Raw genomic sequence first — 25347 nt, 5'->3', positions numbered from 1 at the left:
CTTTATACTCAACCTCCTGACTATCAGTGTCTCACCTATAAACTGAGGAATCAAATGAGTGTCTGGAGAAAGACTCATAACGTCACAGTCATCAAATGTGTCAGTGGAGGGAGAAGAAAGTGCTTACATGTGTTTTATGGCTTAAAAGTACATCAAAAACAACTGAGTTTGCAGCTCAACAACAAATGGCTCTAAAGTTTTTATGGAAAAAAATAAAACAGCATGTGCGCAGTGAAATTTATCACCCTGGTCAGAATGGCAAATTGAAAGCAGAAGAAGTCTAAGAACAGAGCACACCTTTGCCAAAGCTCATAAAGCTGGATTGATGCTAATCTACCACAGGGGATGACATTCCAGCCATGCGCCGGTTCTTCGTTGCCTTGGGGACGTTTTGTACCTGCTATGACAAAAAATAAAAAAATAAAATCATTTGAAGTAATTATCTTTAATCTACGTATGGTGTAGTTAAAGAAAATGTAGTTATGTGACTTCATCCAGTCAGCGTCTGTGTCAACTTTGTACATGCAAACTTCATGCAGAAGGACGACAGGCCAGGACACAAACCCAGGACCTTGTTGTTGCTAAGCAACAGTGACACCAGTTAGTGACCATAATAAATATTTTCCACCAGCAAGAGATGATTACGGGTCATAATCGCTCACTTTTGGCTTCATCTTCATCTGATTTCATGAGTGTCGACAAAAGGATCAGAGCCACAATCAAGAATAATATCATAACATTAAATATTCAAGTAATAATACTCAAAACAAATTTAATTTAAGATTAATAGATGCTGTTTGAAAACTGTAATTCTTTAAAAATACTTAACTACTTTATTACTAGAAGAAATTTATTTATATGCAAGAGGTATTGCACTCTCACCAGATCTTTTTAACACATCTTAAAATAAATGCATTTTGTGAGCCATAAGGCCATAAGATGTTGAAAAAATACATTTAAATCGCCGCATTACCAACAACAACAACTCAGTTTTGATGAGAATCCCTTAAGTGTATAAATATAATGTTAATAAAATATGTTACACTGTTATAAGGATTTCAAGCTGAAATTATTTAAGAATTTTGTCTGATTTTTTTTAGAAACCATTGTAAAACAATTGTTCTGTTAAATTCTAACACTATTTTTTTGTTTGTTCTTTTGCTCTTTCAAAGGACTATGAGTATTTTGAAGTGGAATTCCTTTACAGAATTTCAAAACTCTTGCTGCTATTACATGTTTGATCTCCTCCATCCAAATTGTGACTTAAAGACGGCTGAATGCAAGCAAAGTTTACTTAATTTACCCCTATTTTACACTCAGTTCTGCTGTTTTAGTTCTTTTTTCAAACCCCTATACGTATCTGCAGCTGCACAGAAACATTTCTTCTTCTTTTTCTCTGTCGGACGAGGTGGGGGATGGGCGAAGGTAACAGGAGGAAGGAGGGGAGTAACAAAACGACGTCAGAAAGCTGTGGGATGTCTTTTTGAAAATGAGAAGGAAAGAGAACAGTCCTGAAGAAAGGAGAGGCACTGAATGAATGTTTGAGAAAGCTGGGCCGCCTCCAGGAAACGGACCCGCACCGTTAGAACTCCTTTTTGCCTGCAATGAGTCCTGGATTCATGTAAGTAGAAAACAATGTAACGAGGAAATATTTCAACTCTCACAGAGGAATCCTGTGGATTTTTATGAATGAAACTGGAGTTGAAGAGCTCATCTCTCAGACTTTATCTTCATTCAAATCATGCTTTCATTTCCAGGAACAAGGTTCACTGAAGTCTTTATGCTTCATTTCATCCTTCCTCAATGAGAACGACGTTGCTATTTAGCAGGAGAAATAAAAAAATGTGGTTAAAAGTGAGGTAACTGTGTGTACAGATGACTGCTGTCACTTAGTTTAGATTCAACATGTGGAAGCAGTCAGACGTCTCATCACCGTGCCGCTAGGTTCACAGGAAAACAACTGGACTGTTTTTACATCTTAATCTGTCCTCAACACAGCAGCCCCTCTCTCTGCAACCACAACCTCATGTCCTTGAAGTGCAGGGAGGAGGTCCAGCTACGCTGCAGCCACCCAACATGCTGTGTGCGTACTGTGCTAGCTGAGGAGGGAAGTGGTACTACTTCACAAGCTTAAACAGAGCCAGAAACCTCTGCAGTGTTTACACAAGGGCAAACTCCAGCAAAAATGATGACAAATTTTCATCCTTCCTCTAATGAAAGAGATGGTCAAATAGTTAAGCTACGTTTAAAAGTGCATTGACAGCTATACATCATCAGTGGATTCCAGGACTTGTCTTAGGTTGCAGTGATGTTGTTGATTACTTTAGTGACTGCCCTGACACGTCGAGCTTTTCCCAAAATTAGTTTTGACAGGAGCAGAACCGGGACTGACTAGTCCACACAGTGAAAGAATGTGCAAAGCTTTTTAACAATGTTGTAAGACTATGAATATATTAAAGTATGTCCACTGATCAGTCCTAATTTTTACCTTGAGAATGATTGCAAGGTTTTGGTAAACCGCTTGTTCTGCAAGACTCCAACAAAAGAGCTTCAGGAACTTGTAAGTGCGTCACTTTGGCTGCACCTCAGAACAAGTTCAACAAAATAAAAAAAAACTACTTCAACTATTGTTCTGCAGCTGGGTTTAGAAACAGCTTCAAACAGACATTAACACATTAGAAGAGGTCTAGAAACATGTAAGTAGGATATTTTTCCTATGTCAAAAAATAAAATATGCTTAAAAATGAGGCTTGTATTTTTAAAGTATGTGGTTCTTTTTGCTCAGGAGAGTCTTTCTGATTCCTTGGTAGTAATTTTTCCTTTGCAGTCAAAACACCTTTAAAGATAAGATAGGTAGGGGAAAATGTTCCTGAAGTGTGTCATAGCAGCAGGTCTTCGTTTTATGAGAAGTGTGTGGCTGGAAAGTGACAGCAGGCGAGGTGGGATGGAGCAGTGGAAGTTTGCTCAAAATATGTTCTTGAACCTACATCCCAAATTTAAGTTAAAGCTCTGGATTATAGTCACTGTAATTAAAAAAATATATATATACAATCTTGAAACAACTCATCAAAAAAGGGGGTCAAAGTTTACCCAACTCGGATCCATGTCAAGTGGAAGCTGCAAAGTTATTATGACTTCAATATGACAGAGTTAGCTGATGATGTGTGTGTCTAATCTGAAAAATACGCTGCTCTGCAGAATCTGATACAGATAATCTGTTTAGGATGTCGCACAACAACTTATCCCATGTTTGAAGCAATGAAGACTTTAGGAATCTAGGGAAAAAATACCACAGCTCACATGATGTCATTGTTTTGAAAAGAAGGAAACGTTCAAAACACGTTTGGTTATTTGAGAGTTTCTGAGTTAAAAGGAAGTTTCTGTTGGCGATGTTATTTTTGGCTGAATCTTTTTAAAGTGTCAGCATAATCTCAACCGTTGACCTCTGTGACAGAATGATTCTGGATTAGTGTCATCATCTAAGAACTAATTAACTGGCTGAGGATGCATGTTAAACGTGAATCTTTGTTGTTGGCCGGTTAATATGTGAGCAGCACAACTCCTCCACATGACTTCCTGGGGACACTACTGAAAATAAAATCTGACAAAAGGCCAATAAGAGACATTGGGAGGTAAGTTTGCAAAAAAAAAAAAATGCATTGATCAACAATTCAGAATTAATTTTTTCCTTTTCTCGATGAGAGGTGTGTTGGGATTCGTCTGCCTAGCCGACTTGTTTAAACAGTGCTTATTGGCAGCTTCGGCTCCAGATTTATGGCAGATGAAACATCTGCATCAAGTTGATTCTTGGATAAGAGAGTTTATTTCATAAAAAATAAACAGAAAGTATTAACTTTTCTTTTTCTTTTTTTAGAAAAAAGTTTCAAAACTTACAAAGGTGTTTTGGAAATAATGGGACTGATGCAAAGTTTGGGTGGGAGCTGAAGGGTTGGGATGTGAAATGATGGCGTGGATCCTGGGTAAACAGTTGCAGAAGGCCAGGATCTCAGCAGACGAACGGCGATTTACTGGCACATGCACACAAATAAACACATAAATGAGGCTGGCCGACAGTGTTCTCTGGGGAAGTCGTGCGTTTGGATGTAATCTTGTGCCGGATGGGTTAGCACGCATGGCACCTTTCACAGTTTATGTTTGTGAATTCGTCTCATTATAGTTGCTTACGTGTTTTGGTGTTCTTTGCGGCGTCAGATTGGCTAAACAAACACGGCTCTTCATTCGTAAGAGAGTCAGAGCTGCTGAGATTACTTTACTTTAGCAGTCTGGGAATAATGTTTATTGGCTATTCACAGCCTGAGCTGTTTCACAGAGTTTAAATCAGGGTACGCAAAATAAATCTAACTAATGTCAGGAGCACTGGAAAAGTATTTAATAAGCTCATCACTTGCAGGCCGACGTTCTGAGAAGCAGCATGTGCTAGAAGCCCATTCATGGGAAAATCTTCTGCTGTTGCAATTCTTTCATTTCATGTTTATGAAAAGCAACAAAAGAGGCGACTCACATGGTTATGGTTTGCCAGAGAGTCTTCTTGAATTTCATTGCATATGGCACGACCAACGAGCAATAACTCGTTGTTTTGTTTATTCTCCAGCTTTACTGTAACTCGTTTGCGCTTTCCCTTACATTTGTTCTTAGGTTCAAAGTCAGCAAAACCAAAAGTAAGTGCTCCCTGAGGGTAGATGATTAAGTGTGGTGTTTATTAGCCCTGGGTGTGATTTCTATCTGTATTTTGTTTAGTTTCATACAACATACATACAAATGAAGAACCCACTGCAGTGAACCCCGTTGAAAACCTCCTGGTTATATTCCACCAAATATTGATTTCTGAACTCTTCCTGAGTTAAAACACTAGTATTGTTCCTAAATGAATATGAACTTGTTTTCTTTGCATTATTTGAGGTCTGAAAGCTCTGCATCTTTTTCATTATTTTGATTATTCCTCTGCAAATAAATACTAAATTTTTGCTTGGAATTTCGGAGGTATGTTATCAGCATTTCATAGAATAAAAGAACAATGTTCATTTTACTCAAACATATAATCTATAAAGAGTAAAATGAGAGAAACTGATCACTTTAAGTGGTCTCTTCATTTTTCCCAGAGCTGTACGAGATGTGATGAATGTACAAGTCAACTCTGCAGGACTGGAGTCTCTCTGTTCTTCTGGGTTTTACGTTCCTGCTCTGTCAGAACCGAGTCCTGATGAGGTCATGGGAAGGAAGCCTGTCTTCAGATGTTAACTAGAAGTTTAGGTGTTCCCAAAGTGTGGCCGCTGATTGAGTTTTGTTTCTTTAGTTTCCCTCACTTCATGTGGAGCTCAGCTGTTTGCATGCCTTCATGAGGGAGGAACTCGCTCTGTCCTGTCTGATCCTGTCCTACTGGCGTTATGTCATGTGGTGTTTTTATGGTTCTTGGAAAGATGATGAAGATAGGCCCTCATTAGTGGCCTGTGATTTGCTGACTGTCCCCCGACATGTCGTTCGAGTTGCAGAAGGAGGAACTGATTTTTTATGTCAGTTTTGGTTTGAGGGGTTTTTCTTTAGGCTGGTCCAGATGCTTGACCAGACCGTAGCTGCAGCAGCTCAGGGAACGGATTGCTTTGGTTTGAGGTTTCTGGTTCAGGACCTGCAGCTTGAAGAGGGAAATACAGGACAGTCTCCGTAGACTATATAATGGAAATGGATCTGGATGAAAAAGGTACAATTCCTTTAGCAGGAAGTCATATCTCTTAATATTTTCATTATTTTGTGAAGTAACAACCACAAACATCAGAATGTTTAATTAGGATGAATAAAGGGTCAGCAACCTTTACAACTAAAAGAACCAGTTTGCCCTAGAATCTACTTAGTAAGATGTAGATATGCAAAACCTCCTAGACCAGTCTTTTGAGATAGATAACTTATCAAAATTTAAATTTGCATTTGTTTAAAAACCCCATTAAAACCAAGTATGGTTTTCTTACTTCAATGACCTTAAATCCTAATAAACAGACTGAAGTTTGTTGTTGTAAAGTGAAGGAGCGCGGTCGAGTCCAAGCGGATGCAGGGCGCCACGTCCTAACAGACGCTGTGAACTGGAAACATTTTTTGTCCATGAATAGAGTTGTTTTTCTCCGGCTCCTCTTGAATGTCTCCTTCGTTGAACAGTCTGACTCTGCAGTGCTTTATCCCCCTCAGCCACCAGCCTTTAAGTTGTCCTTTGCTTTCAGCGCCATAATAAGTGGCCTCCTATCATTACCTCAGCACCTTGGCATGCTATCAGCCCTGTTTCTGATATCTCACACCAATTACTCCTGATTAACTCTTCACCTGCTTCCTCAAGCTAACAGCCGGCTGACGGACACAAACAGGCCTTCGGCTTTTCTATTTTGTCTCAGGCTTTTGCTGAAACTGATGTTTTGGTTTAGCTGAAGGAATTTTTACAGCAACGCAGACTTTCTGGCCACACGGTTGGCTGTCGGTATATCGGGTTGTGTGTGTGTGTGTGTGTGTGTGTGTGTGTGTGTGTGTGTGTGTGTGTGTGTGTGTGTGTGTGTGTGTGTGTTGTTAATTTCCGCTTGCTAAAAGACTTTTGAGAAAACCGTGTGAGTTTGTTTTCAGTCTTGTGCTGCTTGGATATTATTCTGCGTGGCAGACTTGGTGTCTGACGGCAGCAGGGCCATATCAGATGGAAAACTAGCTTCTATCTGGAAGTGCATCTCCTGTAACATCAGCCAAACTCAGCATCATGGAGGATCATTTCAATGCATGCAAGACGCCAGAACCTGTCACTGTTTGAGGTGGTACATACCTACAACACAAGCAGCACATCCAGTAAGAAAGATCAAGCAGTTTGAGGATACAGACACAGAACGCAACCACAGCTGCGTGTTTGAAATGGATCATAACTTCAAGAGTCTGTTTTCCTGTGAAGTGTAAAATCCCTCTTCAGTAAACACAAAGAGAAACTAACCTTCATCAGTGAACTGCATGTTCTCCAGAAGTTTTCTCAACAGCCGGCAAACAAGCGGAAATTTTTCATCCGTCTCAGGATGTCGTGACCTTTTCTGCGCACTTAAACAGACTCCTGCACATTACTCATACGACTCTGTAACAACTTGTACACAACGCTAAGTAAGCTTTAACATGGATCAGTTCCTCAAGTGGTTTTATGGCTTTTATGACAATATTTGCATCTCGTTAAGTAAACACGGTTCCAGCATCAGGATAATGGACATGTTCAAAATAAATGAATCACGTCCAAATTTACTGCGGCTCAAGCCCGGCACATACTGCTGTTTCAAAAATCGCAAGGGACTCGAAAGTGTCACACTGCAGCATGTTCAATATGATACAGTCTTGAAATCTGTTCATACTGCGAGACAGAAGATGCCAGAAGTCTCGACCGCTGGAGCTGAATCAGAGTCAGCAGATGGACATCTAAAATGGAGAAATGGCTTGAGCAGGTGTCTGTTCCTGCACGACTATCGCCAAAGAAACTCTGGAAATTTTGGTTGATGCCCATAACCACAAACTATCGATTCAAGTTCACAATAAGAGACCTTCTTACAGTTCTTTAATGACAGAAATGTGTCTTCAAAGATTGTCTGTAATTGTAATGAATTAAGCGAAGGGAAAAAAAAAACAATAGATTTACTGGTACTATAAGTTTTATGCCTTTCTTCCAAATAGTTATATACACTTACTAACCACATAAAGGTGCAAAGAACACCTTGTTCCAATAAAACACCTTTGGGATGTGTTGGAATGAAAATAATTCACTTAGTTATCATGGGTGTTGAGGTTATGCAGGACAGGATCGTGCCCTTATGTCCTTCAGTAAAAAAGTGTTTTTATAAACTCCAACAGAATAACAAAGTGTGACAACAAGTTTAGGTTTCAGATGAATCTGCCTGGCTTTGTTCTCAATCCTCGTTCCAAAAACACAAAATAAACTTTTGCACATATTTCTTTGTAACACCCCTTTCAGGTGGATTAAAGGTTTCGTTAACCTTTGAATGTTTTCTTTAAATGAGAGCCACAATGGGATACGAATGAGACAATTTCCTGTAATTTCTACACAAAAGGAGCCTGCTAATTGCCTTCCAAAAATGTATTTTATGGCTCCATCGCTGTAGTTTGAAGTGGAGGAGCTGCTAATTTGTGGGCACTGTAGACTTAACAGAGAGCACTGAGCTCTGTTTGAATAAACTATAATCAGCAGCAAACTAAAGACTCAAGCTGCACAAGGTAAACTCATAATCCCATTGAAATTCAGGTTCACAAAGAAAAAAAAAAGCGATTTACCGATTTCTCATTGCTAGCCTGGACTGTGTTTTTGCTGTTTTTGCTGTTGTGTGAAACCAGTATTGTAAAGGGGAAACGGACAAGAATTAGAACAGCCACAGAGCGTGGAAAGGCCTAAAATAAACAGTAGCAGTAAGGAGCACTCCCGAAATTGTTCCGAACCACATAAACACAGCTCGGATGCCCGATTATACTGTCACTCCAGCTTTTTATTGTGGACTATAACTGTATGCCTTGTTGAATCCTCCTGTAGACTGTAGAGAGCTGACTGGAGGAATGACGGTTTAGATCAGAATCGGTTTAAGAGCCGATTCGTCCTCAGAGGGGGAGACACTGATGCTTCCTGGTTGCTTCCTGTTTATTCCTGCTGTTTCCGTCATGACAAACGATGTACGTTGACGAAGCTGCTTCTCGTGTGTCCTGTAGCTGTAGCTGGTCTTCGCTTAAACGTACTCCCGCTGTTTATCGCCAAGCTGGCTGGGTAATTATATGTAGACACTAGACGGTGTATTTTAGCTGGGGTTTCATATAATCTCTAATTAGGAGTGGGAAAACAAGTTGAATGTGAAGCACCGTGAAGTCCGTGATATTCAGCTTAAGACAAAGAAACTGTGGACAAAGCCGTATCCTGATGATGTGAATCACAACCACATCTGAGGCTCCGTACCTGGATCTCTGATGCTGACTGACTTTGCCATTGTGACCTCATTTGTGCTTGTTTTGTTGTTTGTTTTGTATTTTTGCTTTCTAGTCAGTCCTGTGTTTAGATGAATCATCAAGTCTCCTTTTCAACATACAAGCGATAACACTATCATTTTGTGACCCGTGAAATTCCTGTGGTGGATTCTCTACAAGTGACTCAGAGCTTATCAAGAAATATAAAGCAGCGCTGTTCATTCCTAGCGCTTGTGGTTGAGAGATTTACCATCTTAAACTGGAATTTTGCTTGTGGTGTTGTTATCTGAAACCTATGGCAAGGCAGAAAGAGAGATTTCTAAATTCTGGTGAAAGTTTTTCTGCTGAAACTTTTACCAAAAGAAGGATGAGACATTAAGTAAGGGATAAGAATGACATTAATAAGATTATTCCTCTCTATTTGGAGAGTTTTGGACTCTTTGAAAGAGTCATGTTGTCATGTCTCTACGATGTCGAGCTAATTAGTCCCCGTTGCAGAAAGCCATACTATGACGTTCTTTTCCTTGAATGCGACATTAGGTTTATGTCCTCTGTTCTGATAATTCAGTTTTAGACTCATCTGTTCAAAGAATTTTGTTCCAGAAGTCCAGATTACTTCCTTGTTGCCGGAAAACGTTCATCTGACCTTTATATTATTCTCAGAGAGTAAAGGGTTTTGACCTTGCTTAAACTTTTCCAGTTTTTTTGTGATATGCATTATGCCCATAATATAATATGCAAATAAGATAAGTTTAGCAATGCGGACCAACTGCAGCTTTAGGAATTGATATTTACTGAGATGTCTCCTGACTCCCGACCAGCGAAATTAGGCAAAGACAACCAGGCAGTTTGTAAACCAGACAATAAACATTTTTATTGTTTATGTCATCATGACGAATCTGTGAAATCAGAGAAACTATTCGACTCCCGCAGGACGATGACTGTGGCGAGGCCACAGCAGCTAAATCATAACAGCAGCAGAACAAGTACTTTCTGTGATCCAGTGACTCATCTGTAAATAAACACAAGCTGTTGTCACACAGGAAGACTCAGGTGAACAAAACTCATCATTTATAGCATTTATTAGGTGTAACTTAAACACTCGGCTCTACTTACGTTGCATCTGCCATTGCAGGATGGATCAGGCCTGTTTTTCTGTTGCAGTCAGATGGCGTGTTGCAGCAGAGCTCTGCGCTGATTGGTGCTGACAGCTGCTCACACAAGGCCCCTGTTATTTCTCAGTTCAAATCCAGCTCACTGAGGTCTGAGAATAAATTATGATAGTGTAAACTCTGCCATCTCCCGACATTATGTGTGTGTGTGTGTGTGTGTGTGTGATTCATTATGACTGTGAACCATCTGGGAGTGATGCTCATGTTACGCTCACAGCTGGCTGACAGAATCTGAAGTAGGATGAGTCTGAGCTGGTAGCAGGGAGACGAACTGGACGTCCTGGGGACCAATGATTAAACACTCGATGATTCATAGTGAACGGGAAAATAACTGAGTGACCTTTTGACGTTTCTCTGCTTCTTTTTTCTCCAGAGCCACGACTAAAGGAAGCTGCGTCAGAGCTTTGTTGCTTTTGGGGATGACCAGCGTGTTGGCTCGCTTCAGAGAGGAGGAACACACTGAAAAGGAGAAGTGACCGGGGGGACCGACATCTGCTCCGAGAGGATAAGATCTGCAGTCCGTCTGGATTTAAACCAGGAACTTCTCTTAACTTTCTGTGGAGACGGAGAGGATTTCTTTGGAAACCTAAAGACCTCATTTCAGCTTTGGACTCAGAGCTGAAGCCATGTGTCATGTCATTGTAACGTGCCGCTCCATGCTGTGGACCCTGCTCAGCATCGTGGTGGCCTTCGCGGAGCTGGTCGCCTTCATGAGTCCTGATTGGCTGGTGAAACCCCTTCTGACTGATAATGATGTGACACAGACAAAAGCGAATGACAGGGAGTCCCTCGGCCTCTACAGCCGCTGCAAACGTATCGGGGGAGAGATCAGCTGCGGGAATTACGCAGGGACATTCGGGGAAGTGGGCAGTAAATTCTGGCAGGCCGCCATGTTGTTTCTGGCAGCCGGGATGCTGGTGCTCGGGTGTGTGGCCTGCATCTCCATCTTCACGCTGTGCTTTCAGAGCATCAAGAAGAAGAGCATATTCAACATCTGTGGGCTGCTCCAGGCCATTGGAGGTAAAGAAGATGTGTTGGTTCTTTTAAATTTAGCCGTTTGTCTAAATATTCCACACAAACTGTGCCCTGGATGAATTTAGCATATTGTAAGATGTAAATAGAAAATGTTGGTTAGAAAAAAAAATACTTCAGTATAATGAGAAGTTTTAAAACAAAAATGAAAATCATGATCTACAATCTAATCAGAAATTGTCCTGCTACTGCTACATAATATATTGATGATCACAACTGCAGTATTCTATGAAGATATAGATTTTTTTATTATATAAATACTTGACCCAAGCATACAACAACAAAACCCTATTTTTCATTTTTGACCAATAATGTTTCTTTTTTCTGTTGTTGTGTGTTTTATTTTCTGTTCTGGTATTATTCACACAAGAAAATCCTCCATTTTAACTATTCATGAGCAACCTGGAACAGTGGTTTCCAAAAAATGTAACTTCCAACTTTATGTCTGGTAAACCAATCAGATATAGCGTAAACTCAAATAGCTTCAATTGAATAACAGATTATTTGCAGATTAATAGTATATGAAAAAATATATTTTTGTTATTAACTTTGATTTCTGTTGATTTCTGACTCCCAGTGGAGTCCTCTGCAAAGCAAAGACACAGTTTCTTATGAATAATAAAAATGTTTTTTGAGTCATGGAAACAACACAACCACAATCTCTGCCAGGTTTCATTTTGTAATGTTTACTTGTGATATTATTCAGTTCACGGATTTCAGACTTTGCCCAGAATTGATCAATTGATCACTTTAAGGTGCTGAATAGTTTTAGTATAAAATTCCAAAATGTAATTTTTTTTAACAAAGCATGACTATAATATAATATAATATATAATAATATAACACAATAATAAAAAAACTATAATCATAAAAAAGTCAGATTGACTTAAATAGAAAATAAAAACATTTATCTCTATATCACTTTTGTGTGAAGTAATGTTTTGTTCAATAATGTGTCATTATAGCAAGACTCACACTCAACTGACCAGAATCAGAAACATATCAAACATTTAATCTTTTCAGTGATTCGTATGTTCTGGATTCATCTATGCAAAGTTTCAAGATTGTAAAGAGAAACTGAAGAAGCAGAAATGCTAAATGTCATAAATGCAGCTTTTCAGCAGAGACCATGTAGCCTCTCTGTTGCACTCTGTGCATCGAGCTGGCAGGAAGTTTCGCTGCTGTAACTCTGCAAGCTGTAATATTTGATTTCACAACCCAGTTGCACTGCACTTCTCAGAGGGGGGAAGTCTAATATTAGAATCTCTTCACACCTCTTTGTAAGCAAAAATGAATTTCTACATGTGTCTGTGCTGTAAAAGATTTGCACAGCAATGAAAGGTGGGATTAAACTTAGTTTTTGTTATCACAAATCAAACATTTGCCGGCCATGGAATAGATGCTATCGCAACTAGAGTTGAGGCAACATGTTCCAATCTGCACTTTTTTAATCATGACAGTCATCTAAGGAATGAACGAAGCTTTGTCTGCTTTGTCCCCACAGGTCTGCTGCTAATAGTGGGGCTGATGCTGTATCCCACAGGCTGGGGGTCAGAGAAGGTGACGACGTTCTGCGGCTCGGAGGCCTCGGCCTTCAGGCCGGCGGGTTGCTCCCTCGGCTGGGCGTTCTACACAGCGATAGGAGGAACGCTGGGGACTTTCCTGTGCTCTGTCCTGTCCGCGCAGGCCGAGATCGCCACTTCCAGCGATAAGGTTCAGGAGGAGATCGAGGAGGGGAAAAGCCTTATCTGCCTGTTGTGAGCCTCAAGGAAGCTCCAGGAAGAGCAGGAAATCGGCTTTGGTCGAATTTTTAGGATGTGCACACTTGTACAAATGAATGAAAGGAAGACAAGGACTTCCCTGAGGGGTTTTCCTTTCTGGATGGTCCAGATAAAAAGAGCGTTAAAAGGAAAGCAGCCTGTGAAAAGTGGGGAAATTTATATTTTTCTATATTCTTAGGTTACATTTTTAAACGTTTTCTAGTGCAGGAGGTAACGGATCTCTTTCTTTTTGTACAAAAATACTTTTACATTTTTTTTATAGAAAATCTTACCTACAAGAGACCACTAGAATGGAAAAGGAGAAAATTAAAGAACGGTTGTGTTACTCTAAAGGCAAGTGTTATGGATGTTCATATAAAATAACAAACCACAAGCAGATTATGATTATTATTAGCTATTAAAAAAAAAATCACTTTATTTTTCTTAAACAGGGATGTTTAACTGAGATCCTATGTCTCTTCTGGCAGGAAGTCATGGTTTAGATTATTAGGAAAACGATACTTAACAACAGCTGGCAAATGGTCTCTGTGTGTTTAATTTGTGAGGATTTGACATGTTCACTTGTTTTACATGTTAATTTGTATGTATGAATTCTCAGCAGAATGGCAACTGATAGTTTCTGCAGAATAAGCTTCACTCACCAAATGTTTGCTACTATTGATTCAGCTTTTGACACATATATGCATCATTTTGGTCACCTTTCAGTCTCCTTTGCTTGGAGTGGATGCCTCTTTCACGTCTTGGTATTTTCAGAGTACTCCTGTATCAAATAGCACCTTTTACTGCATTTTGCACTTAATCTTTAGCTCATTACATAAAGCTGCAGACTTCATTTAAGTGTTTTTAGATTTGTTCCACGCTCCAGATTTTACTGTAATTCTAGTAATTAATCTTTTGCTGTGCTTTTATAAATCCAATGTGTGTCTGATGTGCAATAAAAGTATGTTACTGACTGATTGGGCTGAATGAAATTAAAAGTGAAATTAACTTGCTTCAAAGAGGATCTCTAGTGTTTCTCATGGTTTCTATTTTGTTACATTAACAAAAGAAAAGCAGAAAGTGTGACGTAACAGAGTGGTGTATGAAAAGAGATAATTTGTTCCTACATTTTGTTTATTTTGTAAAATAAAAATTGAAAGCTTGTAAGCTCCAATTTGTCTCCTACTCATATTTTTCTGAGAAGACACGGACACCTAGTGACAGAAAATGGTTACTACAAGACCACAGACAGTTTTTATATCAGAATCTCAGTCCGTCTTCTGTTCTCTTATTAAAGCGTTAATACAAATATCAGTGTGCATTCACTGAATACATTTCAAGTCAGATTTGCTTTTACAGTTTGACATGTAATCAGTATTCAGATTTAGAATCAACCAAGTATTTTAGTTTCGCTTAATTTTCAAGCAAAACTAAATCAAACTTTTCACATCTGTAAGCAGCTTGAGGAATAAACCACAGGACAAAAATGAGGAGGGACTGAAAACACCAATTGATTTGGAAAAAAGATTAACTAATGAATGAAGATAAAATCCAAGGTGTGTGTGTCTGTGTGCATTATTAAACTCATATTACACTAAAATGACATCAAAACGTGACTTCTTTCAAATTTTATTTCATGTTAATACCATAAATATACAAAACTGAAACTATTTCACATGCGACAAAAGCCAGACAGGAGTGCATTAACGGGTTTTTTTTTTTTCCTTTTTTACACGTGATCGATAATGAGGATTAAACTTTACAAAATATACAGGTGTCCCTTTTCCCCTCTGATTCTGTCGAATAACACTACCACAGGCCAGAAAACACTGTTTTGTGTCAGCAGACTTCAAAAACACACAGTTCTGTACAGCAGAACCAGCTCGCCAAATACATCAAAAAAATCTACCCACTGTGGCAAGGCTTCGTAGAACGACTTCAAAAGTATAAATACATGGTCATCATGTGGGTGTATGCAGCAGAGTAGTGTAATAACTTAAGGTAAAACTGAAGGGTGCACATCACAAAGCAAGATTTGGAAAAACATTTCTATGCACATTTGGTAGTTTCTCACAGCTTTTCAGGACATAAAATAACACTTGAGGGATTTTAATTCTTCCATACCAAGTCATTTACACTCCCTCTCATAATACACACACACACACACACACACACACACACACACACACACACACGCACACACACACGTGTTTTCAGAGCTTTCTGCAGCCTAGTCGTCGCGTTAACCATGTCATTACAAAAAACCAAAACACACGCAGACAAAATTGCAAACAACTTAAATAAAATAAATACAAACATGATTTTCACTAACTTTGATGTAAAAACAAGACATGTGTAACGTATTAAAATAAAAAACAACTCCAAATAAAAGCAATACCACCAAGATTTAAGCTTATTATTTCAGGAAGTATCCTTTACTTTCTAACATTTACTTTTGGGAGTATTTAATGTTTAGCACAGCAGTTTCATCATTCATGTATCATGCACATCGTCAGACAATCATGTTCACTACGTGAAGTGCTTCGGCACAACAAAAAAAGAAAAAAACCCAAACACATCCATATTTCACTTCAGTGACAGTAGTCTGTACAACTTTAGTGTGAATAAATTAACGTGTGTTGGTGATAGCACTGAGTGTGCGTCCAGTTCAGTCCCCGGTTCCTTCGGTATTTATTTTGGGTACACATTTCCTGGAGCCAGTAATTCCCTACAGCCAGAGGAAAACCAGTTGAAATGACAGCCGCTGTTAGCCTATGTAGTGTACATGTACACAGTTTCAAGGTTTTTTTTTTCCTTTTTAACATATGTGCAGGTTAGTCTCAAGAAATAATAATTAAAAAAAAGTCTCCTGAGAGAAAAGGCATTTCAGTTCTCTCCACGTGTGTATTTTGTTTCTTTTCGAACAGGAAACAGGACAGCGAGAGCCCAACATCAAGCGGCTCTGAGGTTAATAGCAGCGTTAGTTTTTCCAACAAGTGAGAACAGCTACAAAAACAACTGAGAGGGAGTCACATAGTGTGCTAATGAGTTAATGCCATTCATAAATGAAAGGGAACGTCGGTTTTTGTTACGTTTTCTCCCCACTTTGAATACACCAGGCTGTTAAAGTCGGGACTTGAGTCACTCGCCACCCCCTCCTCCAAACCAGCAACATGTGAAGCCTGAAAAAAGGCAACGAAGTTAAAGTGTGTGCCAAGCACGCTTGTTGCTATCATGCTGGATAATCTTAAGCTGCTGAATCAGCCCAAGAAAAAGAGCACACAGAACAGGACAGAGATGAGACGTATACCTGGGGGATTGTTCAATTATTATAAGAATATGAACCCATTTTTCCATAATGAGAACGTTATCATCTTGCTACATTTAGCACAGATACGAGACGGAGGAGTAAACTGTACCTTTAAGTCCTAAATGTTCAAAAAGAATGGGTGAAAGAAAAGCGATTAATGTATCACTGCATCGCACCGACGTCCTGTTATTAAAACACAACAACAACCAAAAAACAAAAACTAAACTATGTGCAAACAGACTCTTAACTTCTACACTGAATTCATCAGGCAGGAAGCTGTTCGGAGGTCATAGCCATCGCTAACTATGCAAGAGATGTGACTTCTGCCTGGTCTGGGATCAGCTCACAGGGGACAGCAGGATGTGGGTAAGTGTGCAAGATGACGTCACCCCCCACACACACGCACACAGAGCCCACCTTGAGACAGTCACCTGACTGTAAAGCAGATGGGGTGAATTTTGTAGTGTCTTCACTGATGTCAGGCTTTAGGTGAAGATAAACAACTCTAGTAAATCGTCTGTTATTTAACTTCACACTTTAGGAGATAAATGTGCAGGGGAAACATTCATAAATATACTCTGTTGAATCTGAGAGGCAGCAGGACCAGAGTTGAGCATCTCCATCTTGTTGGTGTGTGTGTTTAGTTAGATGTGTGAGAACGTGTGTGTGTGGCCTTGAACGCGTTTTCGCTTATGGGTGAGGCTTGAAGGCGCCGCGGGCGGCGTTGGTCGCAGCGTTGGCGGCAGCGTTGGCGGCTGCGGTCTGGACCGTCTTGTTTGACATGACGCCAGTCGCAAACTCCTGCTGAGCCTTCTCAAAACTGGCACCAGTGGTTCGGTACAACGCATGCACCTGGAAAAGGCAGAAAGGACAATTCGATTCAGCTCGATTATCAGATGTTTGTCGTGCCGCCTGTTATAAAATGAATCTGAGAGCAACAAAGGTGTGTTGTGTCTACAATTTTTTATTTTGAGAGTATTTAGATTATGTGTGTTTTTTTGAAAAGCCTTACATTAATAAAAAACTTTGATCTAAATAATAATTAAGGGTCTTTTTCATCTACCGACTGTGCAGGTGGGTCAATTTGCAGTATTCTTGAATTGTGGTCACGGGCTGCGCAAAATCATTCTGACGGCTGCAGGCCACACTTTGGACAACAACAGTTTAACATTCCTCGATTCTTCTCCACAGATTTCAAATCACTTTCAATTTAAGCTTTTAAAATCTCAGTTGCATGTGTAGGGTCACTCGTCTTACCTGGTGGAAGTAAGGATGTACATTTAAGAAGTATTTTTAAGTGATGGAAGCCATATACAATCCCCATTATGGATAAATTAGGAACTTTTTATAAGTTTATGCTTTCTGCTCCTTTTTATTAATGAATGATTTTAGTTGTTCCATGAAGTATTCAGATTTATGACAGAATGAATTAAATATATAACGTAAAATGACATGAAAATGGTTTATATTTTTCATCACTATCCTGATATTTTACATGTTACAAACAACTTTTACACAAGTTTCCCTTTTAACAACGTGTCAAACAATCTGTTACCTTTTTAAACATTATGAGCGAGCCCACGGACAGCGCGGTGAACAGAGCCGCAATCAGTAACATGATGATACCGACTGGGATGCTGGTGTTCAGACCAGTTAACGCTGCAATCCAGCCACTGGCAAAACAAAAAGAGCGGAGCCAGCTTTAAGGAACCAAACCATCACAGAGTGATGGATCCAGCGGCAGCACGAGATACTCACCATGTTCCCCAGCTGGTGATGCCAATAGACTGTAGAACATGGACTCCAAACTGACAAATGTAGACAAAGAAGAAGACGAAGAAGCGGAATGAGCTGTCGCTCCTGAAACGAGAAGATAAGAGTTGGGAGAAAACGGTCATTGATTTGCCATCTACTGCTCCAAAGTCGGGCGGCATAATCTGTCCTCTTGCTGACCTGAAGGCCCCATAGAGCGGTCTGTACCAGCAGACGAAGGAGCACGGGGTGAAGAGCAGAAACCAGAGCATGGACAGGCCAAAATCCACCCCGCGAGAGGCATCCACGATGAACCACGCCAGACAGCCAAACATGTTCACAAAGAGCGTGCCTGCATGAACTGGTACATCACATCGAACAGCTCCGGGTCAAACTTAGCAACAGAGCAGGACAGTAGACTTACAGCGATCAAAGAGGAGTTAAGAGACGTGTCGACTTACACATCCAAAGGTTGTACATGATCTTGACGGTCTTCTGGAACTCAATGGGAATGTCTACAGCAATATCATGATAGAAACACGGACCAACGGGAAACTTCTCTGGTAGCGGAGGCCAGTTGTTCTTGCGGCCTGCATGAGCAAAACAAACAGTGTCTCGATAATTAATCATATTTCATATGAAATATTGTTTATTTTCATGTGGCATATGGATGCTAATTCACAGTGAAAGAGTCAGACCAAAATATGCAAGAGATGTGACTAACTAATATTTACAAGACAAACTTGTCATGGGGCTTTTATGTAAAACAGAATGATTGCAGTCCTACAACACAAACAATTTTTGCTGTAGCTGGTTTTTATTCAGCAACATACTTTCAAAACAATACGGATAGCAGAAACACATTAACAGCAGCTTTTGTCTCTCTCCATTGCAAACGCTCCAGTTTAAACAAAAGGAAGCGGACGAGTGACAGAAATCTGAATGACCTCCTGCTACTCCGTGGGACTGCAGCTCTCTCTCCCGGCGATCGAGCTCTGCAGCTTTCTTCTCCAGCTCCTCCTGCCTTCTCAGCAGCTCCGCCTGAGCACGCGCTTGGTCCTGAGAGAGACACAGAGAAGCCTGTGTGATTCACAACATCTGAAAGCCGTTACAGAGTTACAACAAAGCAACTATTTGCATTTCTCATTCGGGTAAATGTTATGTTAGTTTGGGATGGAAAAAGGGTAGTGTTAGGAAGCTAATTAGTCACTATTAGCCACACATTTCTGTTAGTTTTAAACTAGCTTTGAAAAGATTCCTCTTAACTTAAAGTTATAAGTGCAAAAAAAAAAGGGGGGATTAGATGAATCTACACCAGATCAGCTCTATGAAAAAATTAACACATCAGAATTAAAGACGGTACCTCATTACGTTGTGGCTGGGTCATCAGAAAACACAAGAACAATGAAGAACAAGAGGAAAAGTTAACCAAAGGAGCAGACAGAGTCTCTGTTGTGAGATAAGTTCTTTAAGCGTTTTTACAGTTGCACATGTTGGATAAATTATGACACAGTTATTAATGTAATAGATTATTGCAGGGGTGTCAAACTCAATTTCACAGAGGGCCACTTCAGCATATTGGCCCCCCTCAACGGGCCACATTGACAGTACAAATCAGGAGGGCATCCCTGCTAAAACACCCCAGACAAAAGGTTGACTTCCCTCATTCAGGTCTGTAGAGGCTTATAATGAGTCAATGGTCCAGGTGTGTTAGAGAAGGAATGCATCTAAAGTTGCAGATGGGAGCTCTGGAAAACTAGACTTGGGCACCCCTAGCATAAATGTATAAAATACAATGTTAAAAATAAATTAAACACCACCTCATATTGTTCAATAACTGATTTTATGTATTGAAGTTTTAAATATTACATTTGAGTTTCCATGGATGTAAAATTACTGCTCAGTTTAAAAATTACAATATTTAAATCAGTGTTTAAAGGTAAGCAAACAAATAATAGAAACAAGTCACATGGGCAGACATTATAGACTTTACGCAAAGATTTAGTCTCAGAGGCAACTGAAATCAATTGATTAAAAAAATCCTTTCTGAATATCATCTCATGGTCTCTGAACTAAATGCGTCTTTCTGACCGGAGCTGACGGCGTGTTGAAGAGTTATGGACCGGATGCTTTGGAGCGTCTGGTTAGGAAGCGCATTACAAACCTTTGGTTGAAATGTAGTTTGTAGTCAATTCGTGCTCAAAACCTATTTTAAGTCAATCATTGGCCTATAAAATGCTGGGGGGCCACATGTAGCCCGCGGGCCTTGAGCAGTACGCCATAGAACTGCCAATTGGTAATTGAAGTAAAGTAGTTTTGATTCCAAACCATCACAAAAGAGGAAGGCTCTTGTTGTCTCACTGCACCCCAAGAGATGCATAACCTGTTTTTGGTCTGGTTTTGAACCAGAGACCTTTTGCGTGTAAAGCAAACATGATAACCACTACACTACAGGAACTGAACTTCTCTGCTTTGTTTCAGTTTGAGGTTCCAAAGTTGATGAAGTGAGATGCAAGGCATGAAAATTTTAACTGAGGTTTGCACTCAGATGCCTGGATTCAGAGTACAGACCATGACACCACAGAACCCTTGTTGACCTTTAGTAAACACCTGTGATGAATAGAACATACAAAAGCCATTTCTGACTGGTTTTGAACCAGAAAACTTTTGCGTGTAAAGCCAACGTGATAACCACTACACTACAGAAACGCATGCTCTTCACAGTGTTCCTGGTAGATGATCCACATTTTCTTAGAGACTAATGTCAACAATGGGCATGGAACAATGTCAAATACTTACAGATCCTCTCAGAGAGCACAGTAACTTGGTGAACAAACTGCCAGACTTATACTTGTGCCTAATTTCACATTACAGTCCATAAACTAAGCCTGGGATCAAACAATTGCATTGAAAATGTCATTAGCAGAGACAAATGGTTTTGCAGAGACTTGGCTAAATGGCTAAAAAATAAAATCAATACTTACAAATAAAATAAAATTAACACATTAAAATAGAAAATATATCTGAAATACAATCAACACTTGAAAATTAAAAATGGTTCAAAAATAATATCAACACTTCAAAATACAAAATCTCTGGAAAATAAAATATTATGTATGTTGTTTTGAAAAACATTAGAATATAAGCACTTTATCAAATCTTCATTGTGGTAAGATCATGTAAGTTCTTAAATCCATGGAAACTGAACAGTTTGTAAGGTAGGTGAGTTAGCTCAGCAGGTTAGAGCACCGTGCTGGTAATGCTGAGGTCGTCGGTTCAAACCCCGTATGGTCAATTCATGTCTAAGGTCTTTCAGACAATCAACATAAATAAGGGTTCAAAAATAAAATCAACACTTCAAAATAAATAAGGGTTCAAAAATAAAATCAACACTTTACAATAATAAATGGTTCAAAAATAAAATCAACACTTCAAAATAAATAAGGGTTCAAAAATAAAATCAACACTCTACAATAATAAATGGCTCAAAAATAAAATCAACACTTCAAAATAAATGGTTCAAAAATAAAATCAACACTTTACAATAATAAATGGTTCAAAAATAAAATCAATACTTACAAATAAAAAATGGTTAGGAAGCACATTACAGACCTTTAGTTGAAATGGCACGTTAAATTCAAGTCTCCATTACAGACCAGAGAAAACTAAAGAGAATGCAACGTTGTGTTAATCCATTTGAGGAGCCGGTAGTTTATCTTGAGGAAATAAATGACGATGCAAAAGTTAATTAGACTGTAACTTGCGCACTGCGCTGCTCAACCACTGTGAAGACTTAGAAACCGCTGGGAGTAACTCATCCAGTGGATTTAACAAATGGAGCCTTCTGGGTTCATGTTACCCAGGAGAGCGGCGCTCTGGAGGAGCTGCAGATGTAACATCTGTCCATTTTGGAGAAGCGAAACCACACAAAATAAATAAATAATTAAATAAATAAATAATCCTGGTAAAAGCGCACACCGGAAGGCGCAGGGTAAAACACTCACAGAGTTCAGTTGATCTGTTTGGATCAGACAGATCCAACTGACTGATGAATTAGCGCAGATTTTTCTGCAGATGGGAACCAGGAGGAAGTTCGTTCATGCGAGCCCTCCAGGGACATGGGGAATCCCCCATGCATTGTGGGAATGCATTGTGGGAGATGTAGTTTGTAGTCAATTCGTGTTCAAAACCTATTTTAAGTCAATCATTGGCCTATAAAATGCTGGGGGGGGGCACATAAAATGACATGGCGGGCCACATGTGGCCTGCGGGCCTTGAGTTTGACACATGTGGGTTATTGTTTATGTGAGATTTTCTGTGCCTTAAAAAGTACACACAACAATATGATTTTTTAAATTGCACAAAAGAAAATCATGATGGGAAAAGCCCTCCACAATATGTGGGAACCACAGATGGAGGATAAAAAAAACCTTAAAGTAAACTGGTTTGGCATAATGTCATATGTTTAAAAAAAATGGCTGCAAGAAAACTGCTAATATTACAACCCTGCTCACTTCTAAATCAGAGAAATATTTAAAACGCAAAAAATAACCGGAACTATGACACAAGACCATGTTGACGCCACACAATGAAGAGGATTGTACGGGAGGACGAAAAATAAAAATCTGCTAAACGATTAGAAGATTCAAAGAGTGTCTACTTTGGGTCAGTAACTGTTTCTTTCAAAGCTTTTAAATAAATTTTTCTAAGGGTTTCAAAAAAAAAGAAATAGTGGAGAGTTCTGTATGTTGTTAGTTTAGTGTTCATAAATAGCTGCCGGACGTTTTACCTGAGTCTGGTGCTGTGAATAAGCTGGCGGCTCTTCTGTGGGTTTCATGATGGCGGGTTGTGTGTTCTGGGATGGGGCGGGCGTCGGTTTGGGTGCATTTCCAGGCGCTGCCTGCAGACCAGCAAAGAATGTTTACATTGTTAGTTATGCAACCAAAACTTTACTGTTTTTTTTTTTTACACTCTGAAAGTTACAGCATGGTAGACAGAGGACGGTGGATAAAACTAGGTCACACTAAAACACACACACACTCTCACAATCTGAAGCTAACCGTTCTAGCGTCTGTGAAGGGGTTATATTCCTCCAGACCGCCAGGAGGGGCCGACCGTGTCACCTGGGTCACCGAAGGATCCTACAAGGTACGAAAGTTCATATAGGAGTTTAGGGAGGGAAAACTACAACTACAAATCGGTTATATACAGTTTTCTACTCAGCTTGTATAGAAACTGGAACAAATTCATTGTTCATTCATTCATTTACCAGATTCTGCTCTTCTTAAAGTGGTTTCACTATTAAAAGCAAACTTTGTATTAGATTAGGATGCGCTAGACATAATCTTTTTGAGGTTGTGTGACAAAAAAAAAATCCACTTTCAGGGATTATTTTTTTCAATTCATTTGCTAAAGAAGTTTGGTTCTTTTCTGTTCTTTAAAAGCAAGATTAGAAAAAAGTTCAACTATGTTGAGTCAAAAGGCTTCACTTTGTTGACGGCAGTAATTAGGTACTTGGGATTAACAACTCTTTGCTAACCCAGATCATGACATAAAAAAAGAATAATTTAGGCACCTTCAACACTAATAAGCAGTGAAAAAAGTCTATAGTAAACACACTTGCTTAGGTGAGCAGCTGGGCAGAAAAACCAACACTTTTATGAGGCAGGCCCCAGTTATTTACTCAAAATAAATGTATGTTTCTGCTGCTGTTTGGGCTCAAAATGCTTGATTGGCTATTATACTTTTGGTTGGGTCATCTTCTCAAAAACAACCTTTTTTATTTGCCACTGTGGGCTTGATATGGTACATTTGTTTCATATGCATCAAAATTAGCAGCTTTTTTTAAAAAAATCCTTTACTTGATGGTTTCAGGAAAATTTATATACGTGCACATACTCTATTTGTCTGTGCAAGATTTAGATTTCATCAAATGTTAGAAATAACTTTCAGAATCTTACAATTATTAGTGAAAACTGAAAATCTTTCTGTTTCAATTCAGAATATTCTCAGTTGCTGTTTTTGATTTTTTTTTTCTTTTTAGCCTAATCTAAAACTAATCTTAAACTAACAATTGCTTGTACTCACTAAAGATGGATTATTGATCAATGAGTATTTGGCATCTAAAACATGTTTGAAGTTGAACATTATTTTTTGATTCTCTCATAAGTTTTTACAGATTTCAACGAGAGATGCACAATACCCTCAAGTATGTTTTAAAACACTGCAACTCACTTCTTCTGTACACATATTATTGATTTCTTTTAAGCTTTTAATCCTCATCCAGACAATCGTTTGCTATTTAACATATGACCAACTTAAACATCTTGTTGCCTTTAAATGGCATATAGGAGATATTAAAAACACAAAAATAAATCCGAACAATCAAAGCATGGACGCCTGAGTGAAGTCATCTCGTTTATAAATTCGCTTGCACTTAATTGCTATTGCCTGGCATTTCAGTTATCAAGGCCTACATCCTAGCGACAGCTGTAAATAAAACAATTGTTGACAAGCACGTTAAACTTTAATATAGATAAAGAAAACAGTAAGATTTGTACTATAGAATAAGCTTTATGCAATGTTTACAGGCGATGGTCAAAGCTAGTATTACCCAGCTAGCATATATTTACAAGTTGTTATTACAGTATTAACAGCAACGTTTCCATTAATAATCTGAGACATAATTGTTTATAAATCATCTTAAACTACTACATTCAAAGTAAATGGCAATATATAGCATCTTCAACTCCCAGAGGAGCTTCTCCATTAGGCTGTCAAGCTATTAGCCTGGATGCTAAAGTAAGAATGTAGGCTCAATGAGAAGTAACGGTTTTTGTTAGCCAGCCATGCTAGCAACGTTAGCTACCTGAAAGGGATTGCTGAAATCCGGGTCTGCGAACGGATTACTGTCAAAATCAGACATCGTGTCGCCTTTCTAATTACTGTCTCCTTCAAATAAGAAACCACCAATTCTCCGGGAAAGGTCTAGTCCTCGGATCTGACTGCCTGCTTTTGCTGGTAGCAGCCCCCTTTGCCTCCTCCTGCAGATGGAGAGCTCTCGCTTAGCAAGTTAGCCAATAGCAGAAAAATGGCAGCAGCTGAGAGGATGCTGATAAACAGCGTCAGAGTCAGACAGCATCACGATGGCTGGACTACCTGGACAGGTACAGAAAATGGGGACCCACGGGTTCAAATTTACAAAAAACAAAGTGGCTCATGGGAAACATATTTCTATATTTACTTACTGTTCACAATATACATAGTTTGTCACATGGCAGTGAGTGATTTTCTACTTGCTTTTCCGTTTTGTTGTAAGTTGTTTCCTAAAACATTATCAAAA

General features: G+C 39.2%; 2 protein-coding genes across 3 annotated transcripts; one reads left to right on the top strand and one right to left on the bottom strand.

Annotated features, from left to right (window-relative positions):
* The first annotated feature begins 1485 nt into the window (after positions 1–1485).
* On the top strand, positions 1486–14117 carry LOC106923052 (LHFPL tetraspan subfamily member 2 protein-like). 2 transcript variants are annotated; one of them, XM_088008769.1, is made up of 3 exons: positions 1486–1621; positions 10525–11171; positions 12688–14117. In XM_088008769.1, exons 2-3 carry the CDS (start codon positions 10778–10780, stop codon positions 12942–12944), a joined length of 651 nt encoding a protein of 216 aa, XP_087864895.1. In that variant the 5' UTR covers positions 1486–1621; positions 10525–10777; the 3' UTR covers positions 12945–14117. The 2 variants fall into 2 exon arrangements, with proteins under 2 accessions (XP_087864895.1, XP_087864896.1); XM_088008770.1 differs by lacking the exon at positions 1486–1621 and adding an exon at positions 5540–5716.
* Positions 14118–14556: 439 nt separating this feature from the next.
* Positions 14557–25104, bottom strand: LOC106919690 (secretory carrier-associated membrane protein 1-like). The gene is made up of 9 exons (XM_088008768.1): positions 24874–25104; positions 23066–23146; positions 22795–22905; positions 18953–19064; positions 18467–18595; positions 18207–18366; positions 18012–18113; positions 17809–17926; positions 14557–17105 (listed from the first exon to the last, which is right to left on the bottom strand). Exons 1-9 carry the CDS (start codon positions 24928–24930, stop codon positions 16944–16946), a joined length of 1032 nt encoding a protein of 343 aa, XP_087864894.1. The 5' UTR covers positions 24931–25104; the 3' UTR covers positions 14557–16943.
* Between the last annotated feature and the right edge of the window lie 243 nt (positions 25105–25347).

Source organism: Poecilia mexicana, unplaced genomic scaffold (assembly GCF_051168715.1).
Source record: "Poecilia mexicana isolate PSO_F unplaced genomic scaffold, ASM5116871v1 scaffold_9, whole genome shotgun sequence".
NCBI lineage: Eukaryota > Metazoa > Chordata > Actinopteri > Cyprinodontiformes > Poeciliidae > Poecilia > Poecilia mexicana.
This window is presented reverse-complemented; position numbering and strand designations above follow the sequence as displayed.

What these genes read in the sequence shown, in the direction of transcription:
- LOC106923052 (XM_088008769.1), top strand. Translation starts at nt 10,778, where the DNA reads ATGTGTCATGTCATTGTAACGTGCCGCTCCATGCTGTGGACCCTGCTC. An exon ending in GCTGCTCCAGGCCATTGGAG is followed by an intron (nt 11,172 to 12,687) that starts GTAAAGAAGATG and finishes TTGTCCCCACAG; the next exon opens with GTCTGCTGCTAATAGTGGGG.
- LOC106919690 (XM_088008768.1), bottom strand. Translation starts at nt 24,930, where the DNA reads ATGTCTGATTTTGACAGTAATCCGTTCGCAGACCCGGATTTCAGCAAT. An exon ending in CCTTCACAGACGCTAGAACG is followed by an intron (nt 22,906 to 23,065) that starts GTTAGCTTCAGA and finishes GCTGGTCTGCAG; the next exon opens with GCAGCGCCTGGAAATGCACC. An exon ending in ATCACCAGCTGGGGAACATG is followed by an intron (nt 17,927 to 18,011) that starts GTGAGTATCTCG and finishes TTGTTTTGCCAG; the next exon opens with TGGCTGGATTGCAGCGTTAA.